This window comes from Vigna umbellata, chromosome 8, assembly GCF_029865625.1.
Source record: "Vigna umbellata cultivar VRB3 chromosome 8, Vumbellata_1.0, whole genome shotgun sequence".
Lineage (NCBI taxonomy): Eukaryota > Viridiplantae > Streptophyta > Magnoliopsida > Fabales > Fabaceae > Vigna > Vigna umbellata.
The window spans coordinates 40,725,473-40,740,878 of NC_142172.1; the positions used below are offsets into that span (position 1 = coordinate 40,725,473).

At 32.9% G+C, this 15,406-nt stretch overlaps 1 protein-coding gene across 2 annotated transcripts; it reads right to left on the reverse strand.

The window, feature by feature from the left end:
• Positions 1-843: 843 nt before the first annotated feature.
• On the reverse strand, positions 844-11,955 carry LOC124838008 (uncharacterized). Of its 2 annotated transcripts, none has more exons than XM_088096560.1 (15): positions 11,757-11,955; positions 11,439-11,498; positions 11,193-11,286; positions 10,732-10,804; positions 10,366-10,411; positions 10,045-10,155; positions 8,565-8,652; positions 7,444-7,537; positions 4,234-4,294; positions 3,960-4,090; positions 3,606-3,723; positions 1,644-1,767; positions 1,400-1,507; positions 1,234-1,308; positions 844-1,062 (listed from the first exon to the last, which is right to left on the reverse strand). In XM_088096560.1, exons 1-15 carry the CDS (start codon positions 11,811-11,813, stop codon positions 1,019-1,021), a joined length of 1,284 nt encoding a protein of 427 aa, XP_087952686.1. In that variant the 5' UTR covers positions 11,814-11,955; the 3' UTR covers positions 844-1,018. The 2 variants fall into 2 exon arrangements, with proteins under 2 accessions (XP_087952686.1, XP_087952685.1); XM_088096559.1 differs by having other exon boundaries at positions 7,444-7,540.
• Positions 11,956-15,406: the final 3,451 nt, after the last annotated feature.

A 15,406-nucleotide genomic window follows, 5' to 3' on the forward strand; every position in this document is an offset into this window, starting at 1 on the left:
AATATTTAAAAAACTATTTACATGAAATATTTAATTAGAAACCCATTTACATTTTTCTCAGCTTTTCATGTACCAAATTTGATTTTTACTCTTTAATAAAATAAATTCATATATTACTACCACATTTAGTAGAATTGGAAAAACAAAAGGAAGAAATCCGTGCAATTTAGAAACTGAAACATCAATTAAATGAAAATTACTTTAGAACAGATATCATTAAATACAATAAAATTAATTAAAATCTACTCACGTTTTGATTAACCTTGTACATGAGTTCTTTAGTTCACTTATATATGGTCTGACAAATATACTACAGTACACGAGTCTAAGTTCCAACAATACGTATCAATCGTCATTAAGAATAAGATATTTACATATAGAATAAAAAAAATCTTTAAAGTGATTTTTTTTTTTAAAAATGGAAACATATTAAACACTTTTCTTTGACCCATTATAAATTGAGCATAAACGGTTTTATTCCCGTTTTACAAGGTCATTTTAAATTTCAAAAAATGTTTTAGCACTCAATTGGGCAGAATTTTTACTCTACCCTCTAAGAATAAAACAAAACAGTAAATTACTCACTTTGAACGATCCAGATCCGAGCCTGGAAAAACGTAAAATTTACTCACCACGTGCAAATATACCTTGTTCATTTTGCCGTGTTCGATAAAATTGTGCAGAATCAATTCAGCATTCCAAATCATGGTTTTGATGGAAGCACGTTGTTACTTTTGCAGTGGAAAAAATCCCATAGTGCTTGCATGGATAAAAGTAATCCCATAATTGAATATTATAATTACTTTAATAGTGTATAGATACCCTTTTTTGACAATTTACGCATCTAAAAATTATTTTTACCAAAGTATTAAATAACATTATACTAAAATTACACCCTTCAAACTCAGTTATAAGTTTTAACCAAAAAATAATTTTACAAAATTAAAAAGCCATACAAAATTAAGTATGCAAATGCTCACCCAAACACATTATATAACAAAGTTCACCAACGAAATCTTCATGCAACTGTGTTGAGTTTGGCACGGCGTTCTTCATATGATGCTAGATTTAATTAAACAAGAAAGCAGTCAGATCAGAGGAGCCAAGAAGTATATTCGTGAAAAAAATTTGGTATGGAGCTTGGAAGAAAACAAATCATTCATATTCCATTTATAACATGCATTAAGTAATTTTTAAATAATTTTAAAAAATATTTCAGGATACAGAACTCACGCTCAGTAGGACGTGACATAAGAGGAACATGGGAAACTTTCTTCTTGGTTGCCTGAAAAGGCAGCAAGCTTTGATCTGGAAAATGAAGGGTTATAAGCAAAATAGATCATGGATTCACGATAAATAAAAGAAATTAAAAAGTAATTTGCTAACGCATTTGCAGCACCATTTGAAAGAGGCACACAGTTAAGAAGAGCTTCGTGAAAGATTGTAGTTTGAAGCTGGTAAATTTGGCATTCATTCACCAAGTGTGACCGCAAAGCATCTCCAGCATCTAGATATGCAATCAATTAAATATATTCAACCAAAGTTTATGGCATTAATATGTTAACTAAGTAGTGTAAAATCTGCGGAAAGGAATCCAACCAACCAATAAGCCACCATATTCAAATCTTACAAATCAGAAATACCTGATGAACATATAAACTTAATGTCATCAAATTCACAGCACTGAAGAACCAACGGAACCTCTGAAGCCATAGTATACTGGGGTTTCCTTACGATCCTAGTAGTGTCGAGTAGCATATCAATCACCTTCAAGTTTAAGCATGGAAACTTGTTATCTTAAACTGCAAAATAAGAAATCCATATGTAGAGATAAATTTTCCTAGGATTTAATATTGCAATGTAATGCAATGACTCTTTATATATATATATTAAAGAGACAAGGTGACACTGAGGAACTGAGGATAACATCGAGTAGGTTAACATAGGTGCTACAATAGTTTTTTTCCAAACTCACATACTTCAATATCAGTACCTTTACTCACTACCTATAAAAACCCATATCCATCACCCATATCCACCAGCCTCCACACGAGTCAAATTTGCAGAATGTTGATAAGTAACCCCTACAAGAGCGTCTTCATATATCTCAGAAGGCAAAATGCTTGCAATGAATTTTTTTCTTACAGGTAAAGAATTCAAATTCTTGATCATCAGATTTATCACCCGAGTCAGAACTTCTTTTTGGTAAACATAAATCATGTGATTCATCCCCTGCTTCTGGTTCCTTGTTCTTATCTACTTTATCATCACCCTCAAAATTTATCATTGCATTTTCCTCCATGCTGATGGAAGCCAAACCCAGTTTTTTCCTTGAGGTGATCTTTTGAACCTCAAAATATTTCTCGGCTCTTGTAGTCCAGGGCTTTAGCATTTTTTCTCCATCCTCATTTGATCTATTACCATGTACACAGCTTACTTCCATCTTTTCTTCAACATTAATTGAGTTTCTCCCCCTTTGGATAGTTTCTTGCTTTTCTTGAGATCTTGCCACAGTTCTTCCTTCTCTTCTACATTCCCTGAATTCTCCCCACATTTGGAAAATTTCTTGATTTTTTGTTGCCAGATTATCCACTGGACTGCATTTTCTTCCATGTTGATAAGGGTTGGATGTACTTTTATTGATCCTTTGATTTTTTTGAACTTCCAAAACACTGTCCTTGCAATCTGACCTTGGGGGTCATTCCCTTCCAATGTGGGCTACTCCACCCTTTAAACCCCAGGGCAAAGTGGTTCTTTCTCACCATTATTAAGTCCATTATTGTCAAAGGCATCCTCTGCTCTTTGCTTTTCCTGCTCGGTTGAATTGTCTCCTCCGTCTGGAGGAAGATCTTTGATCTCTTTTATTTCCTGCAAGCCATCTTTCACAATACCCAAACCAGTCTTTACCTTTTTCTTTTCTTTCTTGATATCTTGAAGAAGTTCTTTAATCTCCCTCAAGTCCGGTAGGATCTCTTTGGTAATAGACAAACTTGTTTTCATCTCTGCCATAACTCTTCCTTGCTTGCTGGCCAAACTTTCCAAACTTACCCCTTCTTTTTGAATCTGGTAGGTCGGACTAATTTGATGGGAACCCAAAATAAGAGTAATATTCTTTATTTATTGAATAGACAGAAAAGAACACAAAATAGGAAATCACCCTTTCCTCCAAGGGTTTCTCCTTCACAAAGAGCTAAAGCTCAAACTACAAAATTATCGTCCTCCCCTCCAAGGGAATGATGGGTCTAATTATAATAGACCAACTCCCAACGGACATCACTGCATCCACTTTTCTGTTCCTTCCTTTATTCACCGCTTCCTTTTACTTTTCCTTCTACAATAAACCTTCCGTATCTTATCATTCCTTCTATAATACCTATTCCACTCTTCCTCATTATTTACATGCCTAACACCAACTCTAGTTTTACACAACAGAATTACATGGTTTTGTTTGATTGCCACATTCATCTACAATAATGTTAGAAGAGCCAAGATTCATTATTGTGACAATCAAACAAAATTATCTACACTTTTAAATTCTACAGAATCAATAAAGAAACAACTAAAATTTTAAAATTGATTTATATAAGAGGGTGTCAAGTACACACATTTGGAGATTCAAGACCTTTGCCAACCATGAATAGAACAGCAACCATGCAGCGAACCTGATGCCATAGAAAAGCACTGCCTTTTATTTTAATCACCCAAAGTTGATTACCATTGTACCTGCAGGTAAATGGGGAAAAAAACATTGACTTCAATCAAAAAACCTTGTTAAATTTCCATTAATCTTAGCCTAACAAAATATATTGAATATTAAGATAAGCTAACACCAGTGGTGCACATTTGCAACATCCAATTTATATAATTTTAAGTGTTGTTTCCTACATACTTCTTGCCAGTAAAAATGCACCCGAAGAAACACAAGGATGAGAGTAAGAAAAATGTCTACCAATCTTAACCTCACATCGGTAGGAGAAATCTCAAACAATGTGATGTGCCGCCTGTAGTTGTGCACATTTGCTGCATCCATTTTACAGAAGTTTCTAAAGTCATGCTCTCCAACAAGTTTGTTTCCAGCACTCTCCATAGCCTAATGGGACATGAATAGATGAGAAGTGTTACAGTTCACGTGCTTCTAAAATCTTTGAAATGATTGCAAACAGAAAACAGAAAAAGAAAAACAAAACAAGGTTCAAGAAATTAGAGAATTGAATAGAAAAATTGATTTCCTACCGGGATGTTCAATTTTTCTTTCCAGAAGAAATATTTATACTCCCTGCTTAAGCAACTGAACCTGACAAAGCACACATGGATGGAACAGGAAAACGAAATAGAATAATTCAATATATGAAGCTTCATTAAGCAAAGAGTTAAATTATTTATTGCAAGATCTTCACAAGATGAAGGTTAGTGTCAGTAAATAAAGACAATCCAGCCTGAGTCACAATCCTACCTGTTGGAAGTCCCATATCGACTAGAGATAAGGCCAAATTATAATATATAAGTGAGGTACAAACCTCACCTTACAAGCCGGTTTTGTGGGCTTGAGTTAGGCTTAAAGCCCACTTCTTAACTTGGTGTCAGAGATCCCGATCTTGGAGCTCCGTTCCGCTGCACAGTTGCGCTGCCGCAGCTGTCTGACCACCGCCGCTGCCGCCGTCGCCAATTGGGGTCGTTGATAGGGCAGAAAGATGCGCCCAACACTGCGACCACAACACCGGAAGACACTCCGTGAGAGAAGCCGTCACGCGCCGCCACCGTCGCTAGTTCGTGTAGCCCACGCGCCCACCTCTGACAAGACCCACTTGCTGCCGCTGCAATAGATAGGGTCGTCGGAGCCTCCTGAGTCTGTTCCTAGGGTCGGTGACGACCCAGCCTATATTTGAGTAGATCTGAGTTTTAAGTTTTGCTCCTTTTCTCAGTGTGACCCAAACGCCGCCGTCGTCTCGGAAAAGGTCACTGGAGACTCCTGGTTGCGTTCTACGGGATGTCTGAAGTAAAAATTATACCTTTGGATCCTAATGACCTACCAAATATAGGGGCTACCTGTCGGTTGGATGGTCAGAATTTCTTACAATGGAGCCAATTTATTTGAAGGGCTCTCAAGGGTCATTCAAGACTTGATCACATAGATGGAGGAGGGCCAGGACCAGACGACGCTCATTTTTCAATTTGGGACAATGAAGATTCATTAATTATGACTTGGATGTGGCAATCCATGATTCCTAAGATAAGTAGAAATTATATGTTTCATTCTTCTGCAAAAGAAATATGGGATGATTTATAGAGTACTTTTTCATTAAAGGATCTCGAGCACTTGAAAGCAATGGTTGAATCAATGAGTAAGCCCTCTGGATCATGTACTCTGTCCATAAAAGGTAAGATTTGTCTCAATACTATTGGTCAAAGGAAATATGTACTTGATCTCCTCAAAGAAACAGGAAAGTTGGGATGTAGAACCTCAACAGTTCCTATAGAACATAATCACAGAATTGGAAGTGAAGAAAGTGCTCATGTAGAGAAGACCCAATATCAAAGATTGGTAGGAAAATTGATTTATCTATCACACACAAGACTAGACATTGCTTATGCAGTTAGTGTAGTGAGCCAATTTATGCATGATCCAAGAGAGAGACACATACAAGCAGTTGACAAAATTCTCCAATACTTGAAGTCAAGTCCAGGAAAGGGGCTATTATTCAAAAGGGAAGACACATTGACTATGAAGATATATACTGATGCTGACTATGCAGGTTCTATTACTGACAGAAAATCTACTTCTGGGTATTGTGTGTTTCTTGGAGATAGTCTGGTAACATGGAGAAGCAAAAAGCAAGATAGAGTATCCCATTCTAGTGCAGAAGCTGAATTTCGAGGTCTTGCTCAAGGAATGTATGAAGGACTCTAGATGAAAATCATTTTGGATGATCTTAAAGTCAAAGTGGAGAACCCGGTGCAACTACACTATGACAATAAGTTTGCTATGAGCATAGCCCATAATCCAGTCAACATGACAGAACCAAACACATTAAGATTGACAGACATTTCATCAAAGATAATCTTGACATAGGCTTTGTGATTACAACTCATGTTCCTACAAAACTTCAAATAGCAGATATTTTTACAAAAGGGTTTCCTCCGAGTAGATTTCAAAATCTTGTAGGCAAGTTGGGAATGATTGATATTCACTTACCAACTTGAGGGGGAGTGTTGTAATTAGAGAAGATATCTTTAGAATCTTCCTAATTAGAGAAAATAGATATATAATCTTCTATTTTATTTTGTTTACCTAGTTTCCCTATTTCCCTTTTTAGGAGAATTAGATTATTACAAATAGAGGATATGAGAATGTATTTTTCATGATTGAGAATAATAAAATCAGTCATATTTTCAATATGGTATCAGAGCCAGGTTGGAGCCTATCCTAGCGAGATCTATGTGGGTATTATGTTCCACCCGTTGTCGGGCCACTATCGATCACCCATTAATTCTACTCTCACGCTCGAGATGTCTATACCTCGGCGTAAAGGGGTGTGTTGGAAGTCCCACATCGACTAGATATAAGGTCAAATTATAATATATAAGTGAGGTGCAAACCTCACCTCCCCATCTGTATCAACTTACGGTGTAAAGTGAAATGAAAAATTCTCTATTTCTGATCTAATTAAAATAGATAATCCACTTGCCCATGAAAGAAAAACTCTAAAATGAGCCGAGTTCCAAGTGCATTTGTCTGGCAGTCCCGAACAAGATTATGGGCTTTTGAAAATAATTTATTATCAAAATACAATATTAACCACCACAATATTAAAAAGCGCAACCCTCCTCCCTCCAAAATGGAAATTCTAACTCACTAATGTTATAGTTACAGATCACTAAAATGAACTTCAGTTGTCACTAGGCTGATTTGCAACATCAACTGGAATAACGTAAGAAAAATGTTCATGTTTGATTCAGCCCATCCAAATATATAATAAAACTACCCAGACAAGTGCCCATCTCTGCTTTAATTTTTCCCCACCTACTTTTATCTTTTAGATTTATTATTATATTTGCATTGAAATTGTTTCCCTTTATCTTTGCCCACTGTGCTTATGCAAGGGATCGGTAATCTAATTCTGGTAAAACCTTTTGTTAAAGCATAAGCATGTGGATGTTAACTTTAGCATCCATTCCGATACCTGATGGGTTACTTGGGTAATGATACTCAAACCTATTACCTTCATTTTAGTTCAACAAAGTGTTATTTCATAACTTAAAACATAGCAACAAAACACTAATCTGAATTTAAATTCCACATAATAAATTGATCAAAAAACATAAATATATCCATTGCTTTTAAGTTTTAAGAAACAAAAAAAAAATTCAAAACAAGCAAAACATAATTATAAAATAAATAACTAATAACTATTGAAGCCAAAATTTTAAAGAATAGATACAAACCTTGCATGGAAATCAACAGGAGCAGGACACCAGCCCAAAATTCGAATGTCATTTGGAAGGACTCGATTTAGCACCCTAACATAATCTATTTCCCCTTCTACATAAAAAAGGTGTCAGTGGTCAGTACTAAACATGATAGCTGTCACTAACATTACCATATAATAAAACTTAATAAACCTCTACGTGACATTTTCAATTCATAATAGTAAGATAGATGACCATCAATCATAGATCCCCACATCCTGTTCTACTTAAAGTCGGGTTCTAAAACTTTAAAACTAATACTACAAGAAATAAGGATTAAAATATCATGAAAAACTCAACTTTCCTTACATCACTGAATTAACCTTCTCCAGCTGGGGAAGAAAAAAGATGATTATTATTACGTAAGAGAAGGACATTCCTACTGATGGTGTGGAATTCAGAATAAGTAATTGGTGTTGGTGTTATTTATAAATTTAATCTTTCATAGGAGAGAAAAGAGAATGCAGGAAATAAAATCCAGTCACCAATACAGCAACACAAACTACCCTTGACCGTACACATATTTATAGTGTTTGGTCACTTGAATTTTAGTTGTAAATTTATTACATAAAATTTTGTAGCAAAATTAAGAAAGTAATTATTAATGGCAATATCAGATTCAACATTACAAATCTAATTTCACAAGCATTAACTCGCTTCATTGATTAAATGTGACTCTGATATAAACTGAAAATTCTTAGTGTTAGCTCTAAACAAAGAGAGAAAAGGCTCCTTACACAAAGTTAAAGGACTGGAAATAGAACATTTGAAGCAACAAAAAAAAAAGACAATACAGCGGTGCGGTCTACCCTCAAAACCTATACAATTTTTCCATAACCTTTTCTCTGGGCTCCTCTTCCCTCATGTGACGCCCTTCACATCGCCCCCCATCCCGCCTCTTCCACCCCTACCCAAATCTCACTGGGTTCACCCTCCTTTCTTCTCTTATATCACCCAAGTGTCAATGCTCTACCAGATTCACTTTATGATGCAAAAGCGAACAAAATAAGAAAATCAAACGAGATTAAGTCAACTAAAAAATTATGAAAATCAGAAGCAACAAAGAATTTTTGTTTTTAAAAAGTTATTCTACTAACCATGTTTCTCATCCAAAACAACTTCTCCAGAATTTCCATTATTTATTGCAGATAACTTGAGGTTTGATCTTAGGAAAAGAGCTATCACCTGCTTCAAGATGTTGCTATCATCAGAACCAATTAAACAATGAACTGGCAGATTATACGAAGTTCCAGTTATCAACAGTAAAATAGTGGAATATAACAATTAGAAATTTGGCACTAGCTTTTAACCTACACACGTCAGTGACCTCGTACAATAAATACAACTACAAAAGTGTTAAGGTCATGTACACCATTAAGCTTGGTTAAAGGCTAAATATTAAGAGATATTGTTTGCCATGAGATCCCTCTTACAAATTCCTCAAATGTCCTTCTTGCTCTCCCTCTCCCTTTCCTCCAACTTCCTCAAACAACAAAACAACCTTGTAATTGATTTACTATGAACAGATTATAAACAATAATATATTAAGGATTGTGGAACACTTACATTGTCGTTTTCAGGTTTTATTGTTTTAGTTAGATGAACACAATTTCCTAGAGACAGGAAGAATACATATTCTCCAAACCATAACCTAATAGGAGGCCCCAAATTAAGAGGTCCTAAATAACTTCCTCTAATTTAGGCTTAGTTGGACCTAACTAAACTCTACATGCAGCTAGTAAGGAGAGGACTACCCAATATTTATAAGGACTATGATGGTTTTATCTCTATTTGAAGTGGGAACTCTACAATGGGCATAAATATTTCTTTTTCATTTCAACCCCACAATAGCACAGCCACACTAACTAGTAGATAAATCCAAATTCAGTCAATGAAGCTGCTACATACTTTCAGTGATACAGTATACTATTCGTCTTACTAAGAAATTCTGTCCAGCTTCAAGACTTTAAACCTTTCAAGGAAGTGTAGATTTCCAAAGGGTTATTTAAAGATAACTTCTCATGGTTTGGGGACTTGATGGGAAATTGGATAAATAACCTACATATATACACCCCAGAAGAAAGGCTCCAAACTATTTTTACCATTTAAAGAATACAAGTGAATTGAGTCTAGCAACAATAACAGAAACTCCAAGTCAGTTACTTCTCTTAATCCAGGTTTCAAGAAAAATAAAGGTCCCAAGAAATTATGGAACCTTGCATGTGATAGAGTGGAAGGGAATAAAGTCAATTGAGAATCAGCAAAGTATAAATCCCCATACATAGGTCTTACCCAAAGATAAAGAGTCTCGATAATAATTATAATGTTTTTACTAGTTTAGAAGTTTCCTCTCTATCTCTGTTGAGGCACTCAACAAAAGTATCTTATCTTTTCTAGCATTGCATTTTCCATATAGGCCTTTACTCTTAAGAAGCACAAAGATTGTTATTGGGGGATGTCCTAATACAGAAATGGAAAAGATCAACTTGTTGTATTATCTTTTCCTAATCAAGTTATGTATCATAATAGACAACACTTCCTTTCTATTCTTTTTTACTCTTCCACGCCTGTACTTACTTGTCCAACAGAGGAAACCCCTTTATCTGTTCTACCACATCTTGAATACTGTGACTCCTTCTTATTGCCAATTAATAGCCTTGTTTTCTCAAAAGCTTTAAAAAGTTCAGACTGCAAGAAAAATGACAAATGATAAATAAACAGAGGTATTCACATACAGCATATGCAATGGTTTTACCAAATTATCCCCACAGTTGACAACAAGAATACTTCTTCCGGAACAAATAATAATGTGATTACATTGAAAATTCAGCTTCGTGGTATGCATGATCAATTTATGCAGATTGAAATTTATTGGCTTGGGTTTCTGAAAAAACAAACCTCAACAGTTGGTTGCATTTGTGCCTCTGACGCAAAACCATAAAACCTGAAATCCACAGGTTGTTAGAAGACCTTGATATTAATTATAATGTTGAATTTAATTCAATATACACCAGAAGTTTAAAGAACCGAAAAAGCAAAATAATAAGGAATAAAAAAAAATTCAATATAGATCAGCATCTCAGCAGAAATTGATAAGATGGAAAACAACAGCAAATCCTTTCCTAGCTCCAACTGGGTGCGGTGGGGGATATAGGCTGAGGTGAAAAAGGTTTGACTCTCAACCTCTGGACAGCTAAGACGGTAGCTATGAGGCAAATTGTTAAGACAGAAAACATAGGCAAATATTACAGTGATAGCATATACCTTTTTCCAAAGTACATGACTTTTAAAGCTACGTGTCTCTTGCTGTGATGGCTCATAAACCCTGTGTCATAACCTGTTTCATGATGTAAAAGCTGATTTAAATTTGTAGATCTTTTTTACAAAATTAATAGTAGCTACACCAAAGAAAGGAAACACGTATACACAGGTAAGAAACAATTTAAAAGTAAAACACCATTGGAACTGAAAAACAGAAACAAGATATACACGTAAAAAACCACTGAGATCAAGAAGTTAAGACAACCATCAAACACAGTACAGAGATTCTACTGAAGATCAGAAAGTGGAACTTATAACTTAAATTTTAATATAATTTTGACAAAAAAACATAAGGGGGCAAAGACAGAAATTTATCGTGACATTATTTATTAAAAAAAAATCTCTTAGGACCCATGTCACAGGTGCCACAGCTACTCCCCTAAAGAAAGTGTCCAGAACGGAACCTGACTCTTTTTTCTCTATCTTCTTTTCGAATTTCCTGTTGCCTTCTTTTGATTCCCTGTCTTTCCCGTCAGGGCCATGTAATTTTTCCTCCATCTGCATCACAGATTCAAACAAATTTCATTGAAGACAGCAGCTTCCCCCCGTATATCTTTCCTTTTCATGGTTAATTTTTCCAGAATAACTGTGCTCCAGTATTGTCAAAATATAAAATACAAACAAAAATATGAAATAGTCTACCAGCTAACCTCATGACTGTGGCAATCAGCAAGTTGAGCCAACAGCTTTGCATTCTCAGTTTCTAGCTCCTGATAGTATGAAACACAAATCAGTAGGAAAAAACATGTCAAAGGTGCAATGCAAGACAAAACCACCTAAACCTAACAAAACACTGTGACTGGTTTTCCTATTCAAGATTATCTGAGCTTCCAGAAACAGACAAACAACAACAAAAGCAATTTAGGATATATTGATGCAAACGCAGACCGAATAGCAGAAAATAAAAATAACTCTACAGGCTAAGAAAGAAAAACATCGACAATTGGCTGAAATTGAATGGAAAATACCTTGACCCTGGCTTGCAAGCTGACTATGAGTTCTGCATCGCTCGGTTGAGTCGCCATGGTCAAGACACGAACAAACACTGTATTGCAGTTCGGTGCAGTTTTTCAAACCTCAAATCGGTGCTACATATTAACTTATTAATTACAGAGCTTATTGTGGATTAATGATCCGATTAATGGAATCCTTTCTAGGAAAATAACCTACGATACCATTCGATTCAAGATAATTAGGTTTTATTTAGTTTTGAGTTATTTCACTGCAAAAAGAAAAAAACTAACCTTAGATATGACAAAAATCATTATAAAAATTAGATATCCATTTATATAACTAAAAATTATTAAATATTAAAATAATCATTATTGAAAATTAAAATTATAATTAATTTATAAATTAGTCTCTAAAACAAGTTACCGATAATTATTAATATAGTTCATTGGATTTAGAAGAAAAAATGAAACTCACCGATACCTTTAATCAGGAATTGAAACGTTTTTTTTTCTAATTTGTATTACAAAAATGAATTTTTAGATTAGGTTAAACAATAATGTACAGGGTGTTGCTCCCTCCACCACCACACCTCTCTCCCTCCACCTTCCATTTATTATTTTGTCCTTAAGTAAAATTTTATTTTTAGGATTATTTTTTAATTTTATCCATTTACAACCTATTCCACTAATAACCTTTTCTAGTACATGAGTAAAATATTTTTCTTTCATTTTAACATTATATTTCTTCCTTTTTTTTTTTACAAGTTGCAAAGGTTGGTGGTGGTGAAAAGAATGATCAAACAGTCTCTCTCGTGGTGCAGTGTCGCTCTGGTAGTGTAGTGTAGTGTGTGGAGTGGTGCAGTGTGTTGCTTCCTCAAGCTGCGTATTCAAATAAACCTTCAAATAAAACCCTAAATAAAAAACGTAATCTTTAAGACATCCTTCAACGGATGTCAAAATCCTTCAACGGATGTCAACGTCCGTTTAAGGTAAAACGGATGTCGACATCCGTTTTACCTTAAACGGATGTTGACATCCGTTTTTCCTTCAACGAATGTTGACATCCGTTGAAGGATGTCACCTCCGTTTAAAAGTTACGTTTTTTATTTTAGGGTTTCTTTTATTAGTTTATTCTTAAATGTTTTGATTTATTATTTTTTAATATATTTTTAATGTATTTTAATAATGTAAAGAAAATGAAGAAGAAAGAAACGGAGGAGGAGAAGTGAAACAGAGAAGACAAATTGGATTGCAGAGTAAAACGAAAGACAAATTATTAAACGAAAATGAGAGATGGAAAGATTGGGTGCAGGAGTAAAGTAGGAGAGCTAGATTTGAAATAAATTAAAATAGTAAAAGTAAAAAATTTTAATCTGAGGATATAATTGGAATTAAAATAAATTGGAAAGGTGGAGGGAGAAAGATGTGGTGGTGGAGGGAGCAACACCCTCTATCAAACAAAAGAATATGAATGGTACACCTTTTTTTACCAAACTATTTTGTTACCATTATAACTGATCAAAAAATTCCGTCACATTCTAATAATTTTAACTAAATAAATATTCATCATGAGTCTTTAAATGTTACACATAAAAAATGACAAAATATTAACTTTGCTTAAAAAATTAATCGAATAAAATTATAATCTCAACACCGTAAGTTCTATGATATTCTCTTATCATCAAACAATGTGGTAGATCACCGTAATTTTAAGAAAAAGTGAAAGAAAAACAAATAATATTAGAGAGACAATAAAATAATCAAACTTTATTTTTAAGACCATATTTATTCTTTGAGTCTTACACCATCGATTTGCCTACATACCTAGTTTATATTATACATATTATTTGAAAATTGTTATTGAAATGTTTTTATATTAATTATAATATAATTTATGTTTTAATTTCTGTATTTGTATTGTAATACTTTAATTTGTATGGTGAATTCTTTTAAAAGTAGTTGAAAAATATCAATTATTCTTTATATTACACTAATTGATAAAATAATATCGATATAAGATTTTCAATGAAATGTTTTACCATGTTCCAAAACCTTTTAAATAAATATTCAATCTTGTTTAAAGTTCTGCATATTATTTTCATAGAAATGCCATTAACTAGACAAGGATTGCATAACCTCGTATAGTTAAAACTTACCACTAAAAACGACTTTATGTTTTGAAATTCTAATTATTTCCTAATTATTTTGTCTTTTAAGCACGTTTTTTTTTTCATTTTATGAGTTTATCTCATTCAGATTTTAATGTAAATTTATTATATTCTAATGTGAAAATGTCTAATTGAATATTTAATTTTTATATTTTAAATTTATTTTACATAAATCAGGACTTTTAATGTGAGAGAGTTTGATTGAATACCTGATCGCCATCTTAATTTTATTAATACAATATATAATGTGTCATTAATATGATTTCACATATCCTTAGTAATATATGACAAAAATCATAATATAAGAAAGATACATATTTTATATTAAGATGATTTTGTGACTTTTGTTTAAACTTAAATTTAAATCTATTAAGATAAGAATAATATTTTGAGACGTGATAAAAGTTTATTAACTGATTGGTTTTTCTTTATTCTTATAATGGACGTATTGGATATGAGCACTGAATGTTCTTTAGACTGTATTAAACTTAAAATTCGCTTTTCTAATATAATATTAAATTTATCACTTTTTTATTATGGCAAAATTAGTTAGATATGTGTAATTCATTATTGGGTTTATAAAGTGTATTAAAAAACACACATCATTTAACTATATAACAATTTTTTTAATTAATTTTTTATTGCTTGATTTAATCATTTATATGATGTTGCTTTTAATAAAACTACAGTTAATAAATCTTTAACTCAACATTAACTAAACCTTTTAAAATGAGTTTTAATTTGCAAACCATCCACTTATCATAAGTTTGAGTTGAGTTGGTTGAAAAATAATTAATTTTTTATGTGGGTTAAGGTAGTTTGACTTACTTAACTTAAAGATTAAATGAAGATTAAATGAGTTTAAGTCAGATTGAATGTAGAGATTTATCAATAACTTATCAACAACAATACTTTGTTTTATTAGTATTTTTATTTATTATTTTTTATTAAAATTATTTATTACTTCTAATCATATAAGTTTACAATTTGATTATTTCAAGTACTCAAATATTATTCAATAATATTTGAATAGTTTTTTATGTTTAAACTTTTTTGTTTATCAATTTATATATATTGATATTTTAATTTATCTTTATATTATTTAAAAAATTAGGTGAAAACTTTAATTTTAATGTAACGAAATATATAAAATAAATTGAAAAAACAAAATATTCGGTCAATCCATTAATTCACACCGTTTTACCAATCAACTAACAAGTGGATCCAGCTCAATTACAAAATTTTTGATTTACCAAAAATAAACAGGTTAAGTTAAATATTTTGTGGTGAGCCAATCCTAATGAATTACATCGACTCACTCTTACATCTTTAACATTTACCATATATATCTCAAAATCAAATCACTTAATATACTATAATGAGTGAGATGTTATTACTTAACAATATTATTCCAAAAACATACTAAACAAAAACATAATATTATGAGAAATTATTTCACTTAAATATTTTATCAACAAATTGTCCACAAGCTACGAA